The 20,194-nt window shown below is 60.4% G+C and overlaps 2 protein-coding genes across 2 annotated transcripts; both read left to right on the top strand.

Moving 5' to 3' along the window:
* The first annotated feature begins 505 nt into the window (after window positions 1–505).
* Window positions 506–2,186, top strand: LOC104314233 (uncharacterized). The gene has a single exon (XM_069801337.1). The coding sequence runs from the start codon at window positions 617–619 to the stop codon at window positions 2,108–2,110; it is 1,494 nt and encodes a 497-aa protein (XP_069657438.1). The 5' UTR covers window positions 506–616; the 3' UTR covers window positions 2,111–2,186.
* Window positions 2,187–3,367: 1,181 nt separating this feature from the next.
* On the top strand, window positions 3,368–5,242 carry LOC138688783 (mucin-3A-like). The gene is made up of 7 exons (XM_069801303.1): window positions 3,368–3,374; window positions 3,518–3,583; window positions 3,687–3,849; window positions 4,082–4,243; window positions 4,516–4,601; window positions 4,713–4,771; window positions 4,861–5,242. Exons 1-7 carry the CDS (start codon window positions 3,368–3,370, stop codon window positions 4,900–4,902), a joined length of 585 nt encoding a protein of 194 aa, XP_069657404.1. The 3' UTR covers window positions 4,903–5,242.
* Window positions 5,243–20,194: the final 14,952 nt, after the last annotated feature.

Genomic DNA, 20,194 nt, shown 5'->3' with positions numbered 1-20,194 from the left:
TTTTAATTTAGGTTTTTGTCTGGGTTTGTGTTTTGGGGTTGGGTTTTTTTTTTTTTTGAGCTAAAACAGGCTCGAACAAGCTGGGGAATTTTCCAGGGCAAATATCCCAAGAAAAAAACCCCTTGATTTGAAGGACACCATCACCGTGGTGGGGAGAAGGTTCTCCCCATCGCCCTCCTCCCTGTACCAGGATGAGCCGTGCTCGATCGAGCAATAACAGTTCAAGTTAGTCACCATCCATCACCCCTCACCCCGGTCCCGTGCTCCGCGTCCTCGGCACAAGCCCATACCCCACTATCAGTGAGATGGGTGGAGGACGTCCAAGGGGTGCTTTAGGGTAGGAGGGTGGGAACTGCTGGTGGGACGAGATTGGGGAGCACACAGCACCCGTGGCAGCAGTGGGTCCACAGGGAGAAAGGAGAGGATGAAGTTGTCCCTCAGCTCCTTCCCAGCAGCCTCTCAACTCTCTGCCGGTACTTCTGGAAACACAAAACAACCCCCCGCACCCACCGCAACTGCCACCAGCTCCGATAGGGCCATCAACACCGCTGCAGCACCCACCAAAGCCACTGCCACCTCTGCACCCATCACAGACACCAGAACCTTGGCACCCACCATGACGCCTGCCAGCGCCTCTACACCCACCACCTCTGCAACATCTATGCCCACCAGTACCTCTGCAACATCTATGCCCACCATCACCTCCACAACCACCACGCCTACCACCACCTCTACAACATCTACACCCACCAGCACCTCTGCACCCACCATGACGGCCTCCATCACCTCTTTCTCCACCACCAACACAACCACATCTGTTACCACTACCAACACCAGCACCTCTGCACCCAACAAAACCACCATGAGCTCTGCACTTGCCACGGCCACCAGCACCTCTGCACCCACCACGACAGTCTCAAGCATCTCTGCACCCACCACAGGGACCAGCACCTTTGAACCCTCCACAGACACCAGCGTATCTGCTCCCACCATGGCCACCAGCACCTCCAAACCCACCATGATGGCCACCAGCACCTCTGAACCTTCCACAGGTACCAGCACCTCTGAAAATTCCACGGCCACCGGCACCAAGTCTCCCACCATGCTCACCAGCACCTCTGTAACCATCACCGCCACTGCCACCTCTGCCTCCTCCACGGCCACCAGCACATACGCAGCTTCTTCTTCTTTCAGCACATCGACTTCCAACGGGGACCCCAAAACCTCTGCTCACACCGTGGCCACCACCACCTCCTCAACCGTCGTGGTCACCAGCACCCCTGCACCCACCACAGGTACCAGCATCTCTGAACCCTCCACAGACACCAGCACATCTGCACCCACCATGGCCACCACCCCTTCTGCTCCCACCATGGCCAACAGCACCTCTGCACCCGCCATGCCAACCACCCCTTCTGCTCCCACCATAGCCACCAGCACCTCTGCACCCACCACAATGGCACCAAATTCCTCTGCACTCACCACGACAGCTTCCAGGACTTCCGCACCCTGCACCAACTCATCCTCCATCACCATCCCCACCACCACTGTGGCCACCAATGGGACCAGTTCTACTCTCAACCACTCTTCATCCACCATATCCACCACAATTTCACATCCTGACAACATGACTTCACCTCCCACCACCACCATGACCAGTTCTACTGTCGACCGCTCTTCATCCACCATATCCACCACGATTTCACATCCCGACAACATCACTTCGCCTCCCACCACCAACATGACCAGTTTTACTGTCAACCATTCTTCATCCACCATATCCACCACGAGTTCACCTCCCACTACCACCACCCCAGGTATGTGCCACCCCACTTTTTGCTCCAGGCACAATGGCCAGATTCCTCCCCCTTCATTTTGTATCACTTCCTTGGCTTGGTTTTTTCCAGGGATCTGCAATAATGGAGGTACTTGGGTGGACGGCAGCTGCAAGTGCCCCATCGGTTTCATGGGTGGCATGTGTGATGATGTCAGTAACACCATCGAAACAAATGCTGGTAGGAAATCCTTCTCGTTGGGGTTCATCCAGTGCGGGACAAAATCTTCCAGGGAAGGAGCAACAGTGGGGGGTTCTCCAAGGAGGGAAGGATGAACCAAGAGTGACCACAGCACAAGCAGCGTTGTCCCTAACCAGGGCACAGTCCCACAGCACCCAAAAATGTGGGCAGAGGTGATGATTACAGCCTCTACTGACCACCGTGGGTGAGGCAGGACCAGGATCCATGCCAGGGGACCAGAGAGCAAGAGCAGGGGATGGGGCAACGGCACAGGTCCAAGCTACAACCGGGAGCTGGGATCAGAGATGGGTCTGGAGGCCGATCACCCTCAACAGAGCTCAAACAAGCTTTGGGTGTGGTAGGAAGCTCCTGGGTCAAGGAGCAGAGGATGGAGGTCCTGGGTGAGGCCAGCCAGGGCAATTAAGGGTCATTAGTGCCCTAACGAGCTCAAGCGTGTGATGCCCAGCAGTAATGTTGAAGAGTTAGTGGAGGGGTTGATGCCTGTGACCTGAGGAGAAGATAGGCTGCTGATGTCTAGATAAGCTCCTGACTGCTTGCAACCGCTGGAGGAAATTTCTCTCGGTTCCTTTGCAACAACCCCTAAAGCCATGGGCCTTAAATGGAGATATCGGGGCCCCTCCTGTCAGGAAGGAGCTGTCTCCTTCTGTCTTCTTCATGCCCTGGTCTTGATTTGCATCCCGCCCTTCCCCAAAAGTGACAAACGGGACAGTGCAGGTGGAGCTGCGGGTCACCAACCGGGAGTTCACCGATGACCTCCGAAACACCAGCTCTTCTGCCTACTTGCAGTTTGTCAAGAACTTCACGGAGCAGGTAGAGGGACGCGGGACCCTACCTGGGGTCACGATGTGCCTGGTTGTGCATCCAAATGCATTCCATGGGTGCCGCAAGCGGCGGGGGTCTCCCTGCATGATCTTCTCTGGGATATATTTGGGGGGGCCCCCAGGGAGGTCCAGGAGGAAGGGGAAGGGAATGGGACCCTGACATTCCCCCTGGAGACCTCTTCTCTTCCAGATGAACACGGTCTACGGTGACATTCAGGGCTACAAGGGCATCCAGGTCCTGCATCTGATGTGAGTGCCGGGCTGCTGGTCAGCGGGGAGAGGGTATTGGGGTGGACAAACCGGCCCTGCTCCCCAGAAGCTGGGGTAATCCCTTGGGAAAAGAGTATTTCCAACTGGATGGTGGCTTTTCCCACCAGGCCTGGCAGCGTGGTGGTGAAGCACATCATCATCATCTCCTTGCTGGTGACCGCCCAAACCCAGGAGAAGCTCCGCAACATCACGGCAGACCTGCGGGAGGAGATTCACGTGGCAGTGGCGCAGCAGAACTGCATGAATGGTACCTGTGAACCTCCCAGCAAGGGCACGGGGAGGAGCTGGGCGTCCCATGGGGTAGGGGACAGCTTCCCACCCACCCGAAACCTCACGGTCACCCCTGGGAGTGGGCTGTGGGGCACGTCCCCCATGTTACCTCTTTTGCAGGTGAGCTGTGCTTCGACTCCTCCCATGTGGTGGTCGGCAACAGTTCGCTCAACTTCAATGAAGAGGGTGAGCGGATGGGGCTCCCACGCTGGTGGGGGGGGGGGGGTGGGATGCAGCCAGGTTTGGGGTGGTTGGCATCCCCCCAACTCATCTCTCTTTCCTCTTCCAGCCTTCTGCCGGCAGATAGTGCCTGAGGGCTACCAGGACTATTACTTTCCCAATCTGACAAGCTCTGGTTTCTACTGCATATCCAACTGCACCCCAGGCACCCCCGGCACCATCAACTGCAACAAGAGGCAGTGCCAGCTCTCCCTGAGGGGTCCACAGTGCTTGTAAGGGCTGCAGTAAAACCATCACCCACCTCCAAAACCATCCCATATGCATCCAACCCTTCTGGTGCACCTCTGTGCCCACCTCCAAGCCCCTCTTGATATGGAAATGGGTCAAAAACCCTGGATTAGAGCAGGGTTTTGCTCCAAGCAGGGCTTGAGTTTGCAAAAATGTTTGGGTGGTTGCTTCTGGGCATCCCAGCCTTGTGTTGACCCCCCCATCCCCTCGCCACAGCTGCTATGAGACTGATATCTACTGGTACCAAGACGATCGCTGTAAGACCCAGGTCAGCAAGCTGGCGGTGGGGTTGGGCTTGGCCGTGGCGGTTCTGGCCACGACGGTTGTCGTACTCTCCATCTTCCTCTTCCGAGCTCAGAGGACCAGAAGGTTTTACAGGTGATGGGGGAGAGATGGTGGTGGTTGTGGGTTTGGGGTTCTGACCCCAGTGCCCTCCCTGGGGTGAGAGATCTCATTGACCCGTTGATTTCTTCTTTTTTTTTTTTTTTAAACGTGTGACGTGAGATGTTCCTCATCTTGGAGAAAGCCCAGCGGCATGGTCCCGGGGTGGGGAGGACCTTGGGGAGGAGGTGGAGGAACTGGTGGGTGCAGGCAAGGGATGGACCTGCTGGTGGTGACCCCCACATGCATCTCCCACCCCTTGTCTCCAGCACCCAGAAGACAATGAAGCAGAGGTGGTACAAGGACACGGCCCAGGCGTGGAGCCTGCCAGGAAGCTTCACCTTCCAGAACCAAGGTGGTGGAGGGTGGGGGGGGTCCCTGGTGACCCCATGGGGTTGGGAGAGCTGGCTTGTACCCACCCCATCCCCACCCCGAGCATCCCTGCTGAAGCCCCTCATCCCAACAGACGCCCAGCTTGAGGACGACTTTCAGGTCAACCTTGCCTCCGTGGACACGTCGGCACCGGTGAGTTCCCCCCCGCAACCCCACCGCGGTGGGACACAGGGCGTGTGGGGACACCCCAATTCCTGCTGACTCCCCACCCCATATCCCAGCAGGTCCAGGTCTCAAGGCCAAAGTTCGTCACGCAGCATTGAGCCGTTGTAGGGTGGGCGACACCAGGAAGGTCATTTCCACCCCCCCCCACCATGGGCATCGCTGCCAGGACGGGGGTCTGCCCCAGCACTGTGAGAGAGCCCGGACCCTCTTCGGGGTGGGGTGGGGAGGTCCTTGACCCCGTACCGGGGGTCCTTGTCCTGTTCTTGCGAGCACTTTTAGGGTCGTGACCCCACTTTTCAGGGTGGTGACTTCACTAATCATCATGACTGGATGGGTCACAACCTCACACTTGTTGGCACTTTCGGGCCATGACCTCACCTCCAGCATCATGTCCTCGCTTCCCTCCCTCCCCAAACTCACTTCAAGGGTGAGGACGCCCCCCCCCCCAGAACTGGGTCTGGACGCTCTCTTTCTTCCCAATAAAGACACTAGAGTGGCTCTGATGATACTGGTTTGTACTAGGACAACCCCAATATAGGCTCGGGGCGGGGCAAGAGGCCATTACAGCCCCTTTTTCAGGCCTTTCTCGGGGTGCCACCCAACCCAACACCCCGCCCACACCACCCCCACCTTGCTGCCCAAAAGGGGGGACCCTCCTACTCCACACCAGGACCTGCCAGGAAGGGTTGGGGCCACACCTGCCCACACCCCCCCCAAGGTATTTGGACTTCGTCCCCGTCCCCAACACCTCCCAGCTGCTGGGTAGGGTGGGAAAAAAAAATAATAATAAATTGCTAAATTTAGCGCTCAGGGACAGGGCGGGGTGCGAGTTGGCCAGGGGCCCAAGCGACAGTGTGTGAGCTTGGGCATGCTTCCACCTTTCCCATCTCTCCGTGGTCGTAGGGGTAGGGACGGTGGGGGTGGTTGTAAGGGTGGGGGGGGGGTCATGGTGGTGGGGGTGGTTGTAGTGGTGGGGTTGGTGGTGGTGGTTGTAGTGGTGGGGATCATGGCAGCGTGGTCGTAGTGGTGGGGTTGGTGGGGGTGGTCGTAGTGGTGGGGTTGGTGCGGATGGTTGTAGTGGTAGAGGAGGTGGTGGTCACTGGGTTTGTGCTGCCTGATGTAGTAGTTCTAGAGCTACTAGGACTTGTGGGGCTCCAAGGGCTACAAGGACTTGTGGGGCTGGGAGAACACGTGGGGTTAACAGGGCTAGTAGGGCTGGTGATGTCAGCAGTGGCTGTAGAGTTCAACCTCCTCATGGTGGTGGATGGCTCAGAGGTGGCCGACATGTCCCCTGACACCTCCGTGTTCCCCGATGTCCAGGTGGTTCCCACCACTGTCCCAGCACTGTGGGAGAGCTCGGACCCTCTTCAGGGGGCCTTGACCCCATACTAGGGGGCCTTGTCTTATTCCTGTGAGCACTTTTAGGGTCATAACCCCACTTTTAGCGAGGTAACTTCTCTAATTGTCATCACTGGACAGGTCACAGCCTTGCACCCGTTGGCGCTTTCAGGCCATGAACTCACCTCCAGGGTTGTGTCCTCACGTCTCTCCCTGCCCAAACTCACTTCATCCATGGGTGGTACCACCTTGGGACCTTCTCAATGTCCTTCCCCGCCTCCAAAGCCACCCCAGCTGTCCTCCACCCCACAGCCCTTTGTCCCCTGCCCCATGGGGAGGGTGAGAAGGAGGCGCAGATGAACCTCCAGGCTGATATTTAACCCCAGGGGTGGGGACAAGGACAAATTCTCCCATGTGCGTCACTCAACGGACTTGCACCTTTGGGGTGACCCAATGGCAATTCCTAATTGCTCACACAGCAATTAAGTCACCTGGAATGTCTTCCCTTCCTGGTTTGGGGGCAGTTTTGGCCTGATTTGCATCCCACCACCAGCCCCATCCTTCAGCCAAGCCCACATCCCCCTCTCCCGCCCGCCCCGGGGCATGGGACAACCTTGCGTGTCCCTGACAATATGCAGAAACAGGCAGGTGACAATAAAATTAAGTGTTTTATTCAACAATAAAAAGTGCTGCTGTAAACAACCACTCCAGGAGGAAGAAGATGGTGGATTTTCCTGGTGCTTGCCATCCCGAGACCCCCCCACCCCCGTGTCCCCCCCTCCGCTCGCCATCGGCCCTTGGGTGGCTCCACTCAGGGGATGATGATGTGGGACGGTCGCTCGATGTGGATCTGGGGAGGAAGGAGAGATGGGGGTGAGATGGGGGGCTGGGGTGGAGGGGGGGGGTGTTGTTCCCACCACAGGGGGTGGGGATGGGACAGCATCAGGGTCCTGGGGACATGGCACCCACCTTCTGCGAGGTGTCCACCTTCTCTAGGTTGATGTAGGTGGTGCGGGGGCTCTCCATGGCTACGGGGTGGAAGAAGGAGAGGTGGCATGGACCCCCAGTGGTTCCCCCGGAGCCACAGACCCCTCCCGCCAACCCGCTACAATGCAGCCCCCCCCATCCCCGTTACCTTCCCACGTAGCTGCCTCATTGCTGGCGGCAAAGCCCTGGGTGCCGGTCCAGCTCTCTTCGGCACTGCAATACAGCTCCGAGCGGGAGGTCAACTTCTCCCTATGTGATGGGATGGAGATGGATGAGAAGCAGGCACGGTCCCCAGGGGGACCCCCACCCCACCCCAACCTCACGGCGATGCACTTGCCTGTACTCTTCTTTCTGCCTCTGAGCCCGCACCAGGAAGGCAGTGAAGATGGCAATGGCCAAGACCAACCCGGCCACTGGTACCCCTACGGCCACCCCCACCTTGCTGATCCGTGAGCTGCAGGCTCTGTCTTGGTACCAGAAGACCCCCTGGTCCCAGCACCTGGCGGGGATGTCCAGGTGGTGAGAGAGATGTCGGCTTTCCCCCCAAGCCCAGGGTTGGGGAGCACCCGTTTTGGAGGGGGTGGGTGGTGGATGCGCAACAGGGTGCTTACTCGCACTGCGGTCCTGCGCGTGTCACGGTGCATGTGCCGTAGAAGCAGGGGAAATGCTCGGTGGATCGATTGTCGCACACAGTGATGCAGAGGACACCGGTGGCGGTGAGGACCGGGGAGTAGTAGGGCTTGTAATCCTCCGTGATGTGGCTGTTGCACAGACCTGAGGGTGGAGGCGCACGGCTCAGGGCACACAGGGACGTGGATTGAGGGGCCCTGGGGTGGGGACGAACGTCGGGTGGGCTCACTTACTTGGTTCAACCTCTTGCACGCTATAGCTGGTGACGTTGGTGAACGTAGGGTTGAAACAGAAAGCACCTGAGATGGAGAGAACAGCTGCTGGTGGGCGTCCTCGGGCTTAAAGCCGCGCCCCCCCAAGCAAGGACCTTGCCCTGGTGCCCACTGACGCGTGGGGGGTGACCGCTTGCATCACTCACAGTCATTTCCTTGACAGCTTTCGTTGCAGGCAGTGTAGTTGTTGAAGGCACTGACGAGGTTCTTGGAGATGCTCTCCACCGTCTTGTTGGCCGTGATGCTGGCGAGCACCTTCAGGAGGACCGTGTAGTTCACCACGACACTGCCCTGGCTGCAAGGAGAAGGGATGCCAGTGGCTCAGCAGGTCTAGGCTGTGGTCCCACACTGCAGGGAACCCAACTGGGACCAGTTTGTGGTCCCCAGTGTGGAGGGACAGCGTGGCCATCATTACACAGGGCTGGACCATCCTGGAGCAGCCCCAGGGACAGAACATGGCTTGGAGGGATGCGGCTGCCCCGTACTTGGAGAGCATGACCTCGAATTGACCCCCATGGGTCCCTTTACCCCAAATCACCCTGCCAGAGCAGGTGGAGGGGGTCAGTACCCCATAGGGACACAACACCTGGACCCCGGTGGGCACTCACGTCAGTTCGTGGATCACCACATCTTGGTAGCCCTCTATATGCTTGTAAACTTCCTTCATCTGGAAGACAAAGAGAAGCCATGGGGAGATCCCAGCACCAGCCCTGTCATGCCCCGAATACACCTCCCGGGGATGCTGCCTCAGCATGGGGATGCCCCCAGCATTGCTGCACCCTGACCTTTTCCTTGAAGTCATTCTCGAAGGCCTTGAAAGCTGCAGAGTTCTTATCTCTGAGTTCTTCTGTGAAAACCCTGTTGTCGACCTTTGTCTTCATCTCCACTGTCGCATTCACCGTCACTTCGCCAAGCAGAAGGAGACCCATAAACAACAGACCCGGGCGTCCCCACCCCAGCCCCGGTGCCCTTGGTCAGTCCCTCTTTGGTGGCCCCATTCCCAGGCTGGTCCTTCTGAGGTGACCTCAACCAAGGTCCTGGGTTGATGGGGCCCCACGGCAGCCCCGGTGCGGTGTAGCACAGCTTTGGATGGCTCCTTACCATCTTTGATCTCGATGATGTCCTTGGCGAACTGGCACTGAGGGCCTTGGAAATTTTCGGTGCATTGGCAAAGGCCACTGGCCCAGGTGCCACCATTTTGGCAGATGGCTATCTCACAGTGGACGCCGTAGTACCCATCGGGACATATGCACTTGATGCCGTCCCATGTGGCCCCGTGCTGGCATTGACCTGGAAGAGGCACGCCAGGACATGGGGGCTGTGACACAGCCCAGAGAAAACCCAGGGGTGCATAGCCACCTCGACAGTTCCTGGGGCACAGCGAGAAGTCAGGGAGTGGGGACATGACTGGGTGGTGTCAACAAGGAGGAAGGCTAACCTGGATTGGTGGTGGCTGCAGTAGTAGTGGTGAGGGTGGTCGTAGGAGTAGGGACGGCAGAGGCGGTCGTGGTAAGGTTGGGGACGGCGGTGGGGGTGGCCGTAGGTTTGGGGACGGCGGTGGGGGTGGCCGTAGGTTTGGGGACGGCAGTGGGGGTGGTTGGAGGTTTGGGGACAGTGGTGTGGTTGGTTGTAGGGGGAGGGACGGCGGTGGGGGTGGTCGTAGCTTTGGGGACGGTGGTGTGGTTGGTTGTAGGGGGAGGGACGGCGGTGGGGATGGTCGTAGGTTTGGGGACGGTGGTGTGGTTGGTTGTAGGGGGAGGGAAGGTGGTGGGGGTGGTCGTAGGTTTCGTGACGGTGGTGTGGTTGGTTGTAGGGGTAGGGACGGCGGTGGGGGTGGTCGTAGGTTTGGGGACGGCGGTGGGTGAGGTCGTAGGTTTCAGGTTGGCAGTTGGTGTGGTCATCAGGTTAGGGCCGGAGATGGGGGTGGTCGTAGGGGGAGGGATGCTGCTTTGGGTGGTTTTAGGGGAAGGGACGGTGGTTTGTGTGGTCGTAGGGGGAGGGACGGTGGTTTGGGTGGTCGTAGGGGGAGGGATGGTGGTTTGGGTGGTCATAGGGGGAGGGACGCTGGTTTGGGTGGTCGTAGGGGGAGGGATGGTGGTTTGGGTGGTCGTAGGGGGAGGGACGGTGGTTTGGGTGGTCGTAGGCGGAGGGATGGTGGTTTCAGTGCTTGTAGGGGAAGGGACGGTGGTTTGGGTGGTCGTAGGGGGAGGGACGGAGGTTTGCGTGGTTTTAGGGGGAGCGATGGTGCTTTGGGTGGTTTTAGGGGGCAGAACAGTGGTTTGGGTGGTCGTAGGGGGAGGGATGGTGGTTTGTGTGGTCGTAGGCGGAGGGATGGTGGTTTCAGTGCTTGTAGGGGAAGGGACGGTGGTTTGGGTGATCGTAGGGGGAGGGACAGTGGTTTCGGTTGTCGTAGGGGTAGGGACAGCGGTTTGGGTAGTTTTAGATGGAGGGCCGGTGGTTTCGGTGGTCGTAGGGAGAAGGACGGTGGTTTGGGTGGTCATAGGGGCAGGGACAGTGGTTTCGGTGGTTTTAGGGGAAGGAACGGTGGTTTGGGTGGTTTTAAGGGAAGGGACAGTGGTTTGGGTGGTCGTAGGGGGAGGGACGGTGGTTTGGGTGGTCGTAGGCGGAGGGACAGTGGTTTGGGTTGTCGTAGGGGGAGGGACGGTGGTTTGGGTGGTTTTAGGGGGAGGGACGGTGTTTTGGGTGGTCGTAGGGGGAGGGACGGTGGTTTGGGTGGTCGTAGGGGAAGGCACGGTGGTTTGGGTGGTCGTAGGGGCAGGGACGGTGGTTTGGGTGGTCGTAGCGGAAGGGACGGTGGTTTGGGTGGTCGTAGGGGAAGGGACGGTGGTTTGGGTGGTCATAGGGGCAGGGACGGTGGTTCGGGTGGTCGTAGGCGGAGGGACAGTGGTTTCGGTGGTAGTATGGGGAGGGACGGTGGTTTGGGTGGTGGTAGGGGGAGGGACGGTGCTTTGGGTAGTTTTAGGGGGATGGACGGTGGTTTGGGTGGTCGTAGGGGGAGGGACGGTGGTTTGGGTGGTCGTAGGGGGACGGACGGTGGTTTGGGTGGTTGTACGGGCAGTGACGGTGGTTTGGGTGGTTTTAGGGGGAGGGACAGTGGTTTGGGTGGTCGTAGGGGAAGGGAGGGTGGTTTGGGTGGTCGTAGGGGGAGGGACGGTGGTTTGGGTGGTCGTAGGTGCAGGGACGGTGGTTTGGGTGGTCATAGGGGGAGGGACGGTGGTTTCGGTTGTCGTCGGGGGAGGGACGGTGGTTTGGGTGGTCGTAGGCGGAGGGACGATGGTTTGGGTGGTCGTAGGAGCAGGGACGGTGGTTTGGGTGGTCGTAGGGGCAGGGACGGTGGTTTGGGTGGTCGTAGGGGGAGGGACAGTGGTTTGGGTGGTTTTAGGGGGAAGAATGGTGGTTTGGGTGGTTTTAGGGGGAGGGACGGTGGTTTGGGTGGTCGTAGGGGGAGGGACGGTGGTTTCGGTTGTCGTAGGGGCAGGGACGGTGGTTTGGGTGGTCGTAGGCGGAGGGACGGTGTTTTGGGTGGTCGTACGGGAAGGGACGGTGGTTTGGGTGGTCGTAGGGGCTGGGACAGTGGCTTGGGTGGCCGTAGGGAGAGGGACGGTGGTTTGGGTGCTTGTAGGGGAAGGGACGGTGGTTTGGGTGGTCGTAGGGGGAGGGACGGTGGTTTGGGTGGTCGTAGGGGAAGGGACGGTGGTTTGGGTGGGTTTAGAGGGAGGGACGGTGGTTTGGGTGGTCGTAAGGGAAGGGACGGTGGTTTGGGTGGTTTTAGGGGGAGGGAGGGTGGTTTGGGTGGTTTTAGGAGGACGGGCGGTGGTTTGGGTGGTCGTAGGGGAAGGGACGGTGGTTTGGGTGGTCGTAGGGGCAGGGACAGTGGTTTGGGTTGTCGTAGGGGCAGGGACGGTGGTTTGGGTGGTCATAGGGGAAGCGACAGTGGTTTGGGTTGTCGTAGGGGGAGGGACGGTTGTTTCGGTGGTCGTATGGGAAGGGACGGTGGTTTGGGTGGTCGTATGGGAAGGGACGGTGGTTTGGGTGGTTGTAGGGGGAGGGACAGTGGTTTGCGTGGTCGTAGGGGGAGGGACGGTGGTTTGGGTGGTCGTAGGGGGAGGGACGATGGTTTGGGTGGTTTTAGGGGAAGGGACGGTGCTTTGGGTGGTCGTAGGGGGAGGGATGATGGTTTGGGTGGTTTTCGGGGAAGGGACGGTGGTTTGGGTGGTCTTAGGGAGAGGGACGGTGGTTTGGGTGGTCGTAGGGGGAGGGACGGTGGTTTGGGTGGTCGTAGGGGGAGGGGGCGTGGTTTGGGTGGTCATAGGGGGAGGGACGGTGGTTTGGGTGGTCGTAGCGGGAGGGACGGTGGATTGGGTGGTCGTATGGGAAGGGACGGTGGTTTGGGTGGTCGTAGGGGGAGGGACGGTGGTTTGTGTGATCGTAGCGGGAGGGACGGTGGTTTGGGTGGTCGTAGGGGGAGGGACGGTGGTTTGGGTGGTCGTAGGGGGAGGGACGGTGGTTTGGGTGGTTTTAGGTTGAGGGACGGTGGTTTGGGTGGTCATAGGGGGAGGGAGGGTGGTTTTGGTCGTCGTAGGGGGAGGGACGGTGGTTTGGGTGTTCGTAGGGGGAGGGACGGTGGTTTGGGTGGTCGTAGGGGAAGAGACGGTGGTTTGGGTGGTCGTAGGGGGAGGGACGGTGGTTTGGGCGGTCGTAGGGGGAAGAATGGTGATTTGGGTGGTCGTAGCAGGAGGGACGGTGTTTTGGGTCGTTTTAGGGGGAGGGACGGTGGTTTGGGTGGTCATAGGGGAAGGGACTGTGGTTTGGGTGGTCGTAGGGGGAGGGAGGGTGGTTTGGGTGGTCGTAGAGGGAGGGAGCGTGGTTTGGGTGGTCGTAGGGGGAGGGACGGTGGTTTGGGTGGTCGTAGGGGGAGGGACGGTGGTTTGGGTGGTCGTAGGGGGAAGAATGGTGATTTGGGTGGTCGTAGCAGGAGGGACGGTGTTTTGGGTCGTTTTAGGGGGAGGGACGGTGGTTTGGGTGGTCATAGGGGAAGGGACTGTGGTTTGGGTGGTCGTAGGGGGAGGGAGGGTGGTTTGGGTGGTCGTAGAGGGAGGGAGCGTGGTTTGGGTGGTCGTAGGGGGAGGGACGGTGGTTTGGGTGGTCGTAGGGGGAGGGACGGTGGTTTGGGTGGTCGTAGGGGGAGGGACGGTGGTTTGGGTGGTCGTAGGGGAAGGGAGGGTGGTTTGGGTGGTCATAGGGGGAGGGACGGTGGTTTGGGTGGTCGTAGGGGAAGGGACGGTGGTTTGGGTGCTTGTAGGGGAAGAGGCTGTGGTTTGGATGGTCGTAGGGGGAGGGACGGTGGTTTGGGTGGTCATAGGGGGAGGGACGGTGGTTTGGGTGGTCGTAGGGGGAGGGACGACTGTTTGGGTGGTGGTAGGGTGAGGGACGGTGGTTTGGGTGGTTTTAGGGGGAAGAACGGTGGTTTGGGTGGTCGTAGGGGGAGGGACGGTGGTTTGGGTGGTCGTAGGTGCAGGGACGGTGGTTTGGGTGGTCATAGGGGGAGGGACGGTGGTTTCGGTTGTCGTAGGGGGAGGGACGGTGGTTTGGGTGGTCGTAGGCGGAGGGACGATGGTTTGGGTGGTCGTAGGGGGAGGGATGGTGGTTTGGGTGGTCGTAGGGGCAGGGACGGTGGTTTGGGTGGTCGTAGGGGGAGGGACAGTGGTTTGGGTGGCTTTAGGGGGAAGAATGGTGGTTTGGGTGGTTTTAGGGGGAGGGACGGTGGTTTGGGTGGTCGTAGGGGGAGGGACGGAGGTTTCGGTTGTCGTAGGGGGAGGGACGGTGGTTTCGGTTGTCGTAGGGGCAGGGACGGTGGTTTGGGTGGTCGTAGGCGGAGGGACGGTGTTTTGGGTGGTCGTACGGGAAGGGACAGTGGTTTGGGTGGTCGTAGGGGCTGGGACAGTGGCTTGGGTGGCCGTAGGGAGAGGGACGGTGGTTTGGGTGCTTGTAGGGGAAGGGACGATGGTTTGGGTGGTCGTAGGGGGAGGGACGGTGGTTTGGGTGGTCGTAGGGGAAGGGACGGTGGTTTGGGTGGTTTTAGGGGGAGGGAGGGTGGTTTGGGTGGTTTTAGGAGGACGGGCGGTGGTTTGGGTGGTCGTAGGGGAAGGGACGGTGGTTTGGGTGGTCGTAGGGGCAGGGACAGTGGTTTGGGTTGTCGTAGGGGCAGGGACGGTGGTTTGGGTGGTCATAGGGGAAGCGACAGTGGTTTGGGTTGTCGTAGGGGGAGGGACGGTTGTTTCGGTGGTCGTATGGGAAGGGACGGTGGTTTGGGTGGTCGTATGGGAAGGGACGGTGGTTTGGGTGGTTGTAGGGGGAGGGACAGTGGTTTGCGTGGTCGTAGGGGGAGGGACGGTGGTTTGGGTGGTCGTAGGCGGAGGGACGATGGTTTGGGTGGTCGTAGGGGGAGGGATGGTGGTTTGGGTGGTCGTAGGGGCAGGGACGGTGGTTTGGGTGGTCGTAGGGGGAGGGACAGTGGTTTGGGTGGTTTTAGGGGGAAGAATGGTGGTTTGGGTGGTTTTAGGGGGAGGGACGGTGGTTTGGGTGGTCGTAGGGGGAGGGACGGTGGTTTCGGTTGTCGTAGGGGGAGGGACGGTGGTTTCGGTTGTCGTAGGGGCAGGGACGGTGGTTTGGGTGGTCGTAGGCGGAGGGACGGTGTTTTGGGTGGTCGTACGGGAAGGGACAGTGGTTTGGGTGGTCGTAGGGGCTGGGACAGTGGCTTGGGTGGCCGTAGGGAGAGGGACGGTGGTTTGGGTGCTTGTAGGGGAAGGGACGATGGTTTGGGTGGTCGTAGGGGGAGGGACGGTGGTTTGGGTGGTCGTAGGGGAAGGGACGGTGGTTTGGGTGGGTTTAGAGGGAGGGACGGTGGTTTGGGTGGTCGTAAGGGAAGGGACGGTGGTTTGGGTGGTTTTAGGGGGAGGGAGGGTGGTTTGGGTGGTTTTAGGAGGACGGGCGGTGGTTTGGGTGGTCGTAGGGGAAGGGACGGTGGTTTGGGTGGTCGTAGGGGCAGGGACAGTGGTTTGGGTTGTCGTAGGGGCAGGGACGGTGGTTTGGGTGGTCATAGGGGAAGCGACAGTGGTTTGGGTTGTCGTAGGGGGAGGGACGGTTGTTTCAGTGGTCGTATGGGAAGGGACGGTGGTTTGGGTGGTCGTATGGGAAGGGACGGTGGTTTGGGTGGTTGTAGGGGGAGGGACAGTGGTTTGCGTGGTCGTAGGGGGAGGGACGGTGGTTTGGGTGGTCGTAGGGGGAGGGACGATGGTTTGGGTGGTTTTAGGGGAAGGGACGGTGCTTTGGGTGGTCGTAGGGGGAGGGATGATGGTTTGGGTGGTTTTCGGGGAAGGGACGGTGGTTTGGGTGGTCTTAGGGAGAGGGACGGTGGTTTGGGTGGTCGTAGGGGGAGGGACGGTGGTTTGGGTGGTCGTAGGGGGAGGGGGCGTGGTTTGGGTGGTCATAGGGGGAGGGACGGTGGTTTGGGTGGTCGTAGCGGGAGGGACGGTGGATTGGGTGGTCGTATGGGAAGGGACGGTGGTTTGGGTGGTCGTAGGGGGAGGGACGGTGGTTTGTGTGATCGTAGCGGGAGGGACGGTGGTTTGGGTGGTCGTAGGGGAAGAGACGGTGGTTTGGGTGGTCGTAGGGGGAGGGACGGTGGTTTGGGCGGTCGTAGGGGGAAGAATGGTGATTTGGGTGGTCGTAGCAGGAGGGACGGTGTTTTGGGTCGTTTTAGGGGGAGGGACGGTGGTTTGGGTGGTCATAGGGGAAGGGACTGTGGTTTGGGTGGTCGTAGGGGGAGGGAGGGTGGTTTGGGTGGTCGTAGAGGGAGGGAGCGTGGTTTGGGTGGTCGTAGGGGGAGGGACGGTGGTTTGGGTGGTCGTAGGGGGAGGGACGGTGGTTTGGGTGGTCGTAGGGGGAGGGACGGTGGTTTGGTTGGTCGTAGGGGAAGGGAGGGTGGTTTGGGTGGTCATAGGGGGACGGACGGTGGTTTGGGTGGTCGTAGGGGAAGGGACGGTGGTTTGGGTGCTTGTAGGGGAAGAGGCTGTGGTTTGGGTGGTCGTAGGGGGAGGGACAGTGGTTTGGGTGGTCGTAGGGGGAGGGACGGTGGTTTGGGTGGTCATAGGGGGAGGGACGGTGGTTTGGGTGGTCGTAGGGGGAGGGACGACTGTTTGGGTGGTGGTAGGGTGAGGGACGGTGGTTTGGGTGGTTTTAGGGGGAAGAACGGTGGTTTGGGTGGTCGTAGGGGGAGGGACGGTGGTTTGGGTGGTCGTAGGTGCAGGGACGGTGGTTTGGGTGGTCATAGGGGGAGGGACGGTGGTTTCGGTTGTCGTAGGGGGAGGGACGGTGGTTTGGGTGGTCGTAGGCGGAGGGACGATGGTTTGGGTGGTCGTAGGGGGAGGGATGGTGGTTTGGGTGGTCGTAGGGGCAGGGACGGTGGTTTGGGTGGTCGTAGGGGGAGGGACAGTGGTTTGGGTGGTTTTAGGGGGAAGAATGGTGGTTTGGGTGGTTTTAGGGGGAGGGACGGTGGTTTGGGTGGTCGTAGGGGGAGGGACGGTGGTTTCGGTTGTCGTAGGGGGAGGGACGGTGGTTTCGGTTGTCGTAGGGGCAGGGACGGTGGTTTGGGTGGTCGTAGGCGGAGGGACGGTGTTTTGGGTGGTCGTACGGGAAGGGACGGTGGTTTGGGTGGTCGTAGGGGCTGGGACAGTGGCTTGGGTGGCCGTAGGGAGAGGGACGGTGGTTTGGGTGCTTGTAGGGGAAGGGACGATGGTTTGGGTGGTCGTAGGGGGAGGGACGGTGGTTTGGGTGGTCGTAGGGGAAGGGACGGTGGTTTGGGTGGGTTTAGAGGGAGGGACGGTGGTTTGGGTGGTCGTAAGGGAAGGGACGGTGGTTTGGGTGGTTTTAGGGGGAGGGAGGGTGGTTTGGGTGGTTTTAGGAGGACGGGCGGTGGTTTGGGTGGTCGTAGGGGAAGGGACGGTGGTTTGGGTGGTCGTAGGGGCAGGGACGGTGGCTTGGGTGGTCATAGGGGCAGGGACGGTGGTTTGGGTGGTCATAGGGGAAGGGACGGTGGTTTGGGTTGTCGTAGGGGGAGGGACGGTTGTTTCGGTGGTCGTATGGGAAGGGACGGTGGTTTGGGTGGTCGTATGGGAACGGACGGTGGTTTGGGTGGTCGTAGGGGGAGGGACAGTGGTTTGCATGGTCGTAGGGGGAGGGACGGTGGTTTGGGTGGTCGTAGGGGGAGGGACGATGGTTTGGGTGGTTTTAGGGGAAGGGACGGTGGTTTGGGTGGTCTTAGGGAGAGGGACGGTGGTTTGGGTGGTCGTAGGGGGAGGGACGGTGGTTTGGGTGGTCGTAGGGGGAGGGACGGTGGTTTGGGTGGTCGTAGCGGGAGGGACGGTGGATTGGGTGGTCGTATGGGAAGGGACGGTGGTTTGGGTGGTCGTAGGGGGAGTGACGGTGGTTTGGGTGATCGTAGCGCGAGGGACGGTGGTTTGGGTGGTCGTAGGGGGAGGGACGGTGGTTTGGGTGGTCGTAGGCGGAGGGACGGTGGTTTGGGTGGTCATAGGGGGAGGGACGGTGGTTTCGGTTGTCGTAGGGGCAGGGACGGTGGTTTGGGTGGTTTTAGGTTGAGGGACGGTGGTTTGGGTGGTCGTAGGGGGATGGACGGTGGTTTGGGTGGTCATAGGGGGAGGGACGGTGGTTTGGGTGGTCGTAGGGGGAGGGACGACTGTTTGGGTGGTGGTAGGGTGAGGGACGGTGGTTTGGGTGGTTTTAGGGGGAAGAAGGGTGGTTTGGGTGGTCGTAGGGGGAGGGACGGTGGTTTGGGTGGTTTTAGGGGGAAGAATGGTGGTTTGGGTGGTGGTAGGGGGAGGGACGGTGGTTTGGGTGGTGGTAGGGTGAGGGACGGTGGTTTGGGTGGTTTTAGGGGGAAGAATGGTGGTTTGGGTGGTGGTAGGGGGAGGGACGGTGGTTTGGGTGGTCGTAGGTGCAGGGACGGTGGTTTGGGTGGTCATAGGGGGAGGGACGGTGGTTTCGGTTGTCGTCGGGGGAGGGACGGTGGTTTGGGTGGTCGTAGGCGGAGGGACGATGGTTTGGGTGGTCTTAGGGGGAGGGATGGTGGTTTGGGTGGTCGTAGGGGCAGGGACGGTGGTTTGGGTGGTCGTAGGGGGAGGGACAGTGGTTTGGGTGGTTTTAGGGGGAAGAATGGTGGTTTGGGTGGTTTTAGGGGGAGGGACGGTGGTTTGGGTGGTCGTAGGGGGAGGGACGGTGGTTTCGGTTGTCGTAGGGGCAGGGACGGTGGTTTGGGTGGTGGTAGGCGGAGGGACGGTGTTTTGGGTGGTCGTACGGGAAGGGACGGTGGTTTGGGTGGTCGTGGGGGCTGGGACAGTGGCTTGGGTGGCCGTAGGGAGAGGGACGGTGGTTTGGGTGCTTGTAGGGGAAGGGACGGTGGTTTGGGTGGTCGTAGGGGGAGGGACGGTGGTTTGGGTGGTCGTAGGGGAAGGGACGGTGGTTTGGGTGGGTTTAGAGGGAGGGACGGTGGTTTGGGTGGTCGTAAGGGAAGGGACGGTGGTTTGGGTGGTTTTAGGGGGAGGGAGGGTGGTTTGGGTGGTTTTAGGAGGACGGGCGGTGGTTTGGGTGGTCGTAGGGGAAGGGACGGTGGTTTGGGTGGTCGTAGGGGCAGGGACGGTGGCTTGGGTGGTCATAGGGGCAGGGACGGTGGTTTGGGTGGTTTTAGGGGGAGGGAGGGTGGTTTGGGTGGTTTTAGGAGGACGGGCGGTGGTTTGGGTGGTCGTAGGGGAAGGGACGGTGGTTTGGGTGGTCGTAGGGGCAGGGACAGTGGTTTGGGTTGTCGTAGGGGCAGGGACGGTGGTTTGGGTGGTCATAGGGGAAGCGACAGTGGTTTGGGTTGTCGTAGGGGGAGGGACGGTTGTTTCGGTGGTCGTATGGGAAGGGACGGTGGTTTGGGTGGTCGTATGGGAAGGGACGGTGGTTTGGGTGGTTGTAGGGGGAGGGACAGTGGTTTGCGTGGTCGTAGGGGGAGGGACGGTGGTTTGGGTGGTCGTAGGGGGAGGGACGATGGTTTGGGTGGTTTTAGGGGAAGGGACGGTGCTTTGGGTGGTCGTAGGGGGAGGGATGATGGTTTGGGTGGTTTTCGGGGAAGGGACGGTGGTTTGGGTGGTCTTAGGGAGAGGGACGGTGGTTTGGGTGGTCGTAGGGGGAGGGACGGTGGTTTGGGTGGTCGTAGGGGGAGGGGGCGTGGTTTGGGTGGTCATAGGGGGAGGGACGGTGGTTTGGGTGGTCGTAGCGGGAGGGACGGTGGATTGGGTGGTCGTATGGGAAGGGACGGTGGTTTGGGTGGTCGTAGGGGGAGGGACGGTGGTTTGTGTGATCGTAGCGGGAGGGACGGTGGTTTGGGTGGTCGTAGGGGGAGGGACGGTGGTTTGGGTGGTTGTAGGGGGAGGGACGGTGGTTTGGGTGGTCATAGGGGGAGGGACGGTGGTTTCGGTTGTCGTAGGGGCAGGGACGGTGGTTTGGGTGGTTTTAGGTTGAGGGACGGTGGTTTGGGTGGTCGTAGGGGGAGGGACGGTGGTTTGGGTGGTCATAGGGGGAGGGAGGGTGGTTTTGGTCGTCGTAGGGGGAGGGACGGTGGTTTGGGTGTTCGTAGGGGGAGGGACGGTGGTTTGGGTGGTCGTAGGGGAAGAGACGGTGGTTTGGGTGGTCGTAGGGGGAGGGACGGTGGTTTGGGCGGTCGTAGGGGGAAGAATGGTGATTTGGGTGGTCGTAGCAGGAGGGACGGTGTTTTGGGTCGTTTTAGGGGGAGGGACGGTGGTTTGGGTGGTCATAGGGGAAGGGACTGTGGTTTGGGTGGTCGTAGGGGGAGGGAGGGTGGTTTGGGTGGTCGTAGAGGGAGGGAGCGTGGTTTGGGTGGTCGTAGGGGGAGGGACGGTGGTTTGGGTGGTCGTAGGGGAAGGGAGGGTGGTTTGGGTGGTCATAGAGGGACGGACGGTGGTTTGGGTGGTCGTAGGGGAAGGGACGGTGGTTTGGGTGCTTGTAGGGGAAGAGGCTGTGGTTTGGGTGGTCGTAGGGGGAGGGACAGTGGTTTGGGTGGTCGTAG

Source organism: Haliaeetus albicilla, chromosome 13 (assembly GCF_947461875.1).
Source record: "Haliaeetus albicilla chromosome 13, bHalAlb1.1, whole genome shotgun sequence".
In the NCBI taxonomy this organism is placed as follows: Eukaryota; Metazoa; Chordata; class Aves; order Accipitriformes; family Accipitridae; genus Haliaeetus; species Haliaeetus albicilla.
The sequence above is the reverse complement of the archived record's forward strand: the minus strand, read 5'-3'. Positions and strand labels throughout refer to the sequence as shown.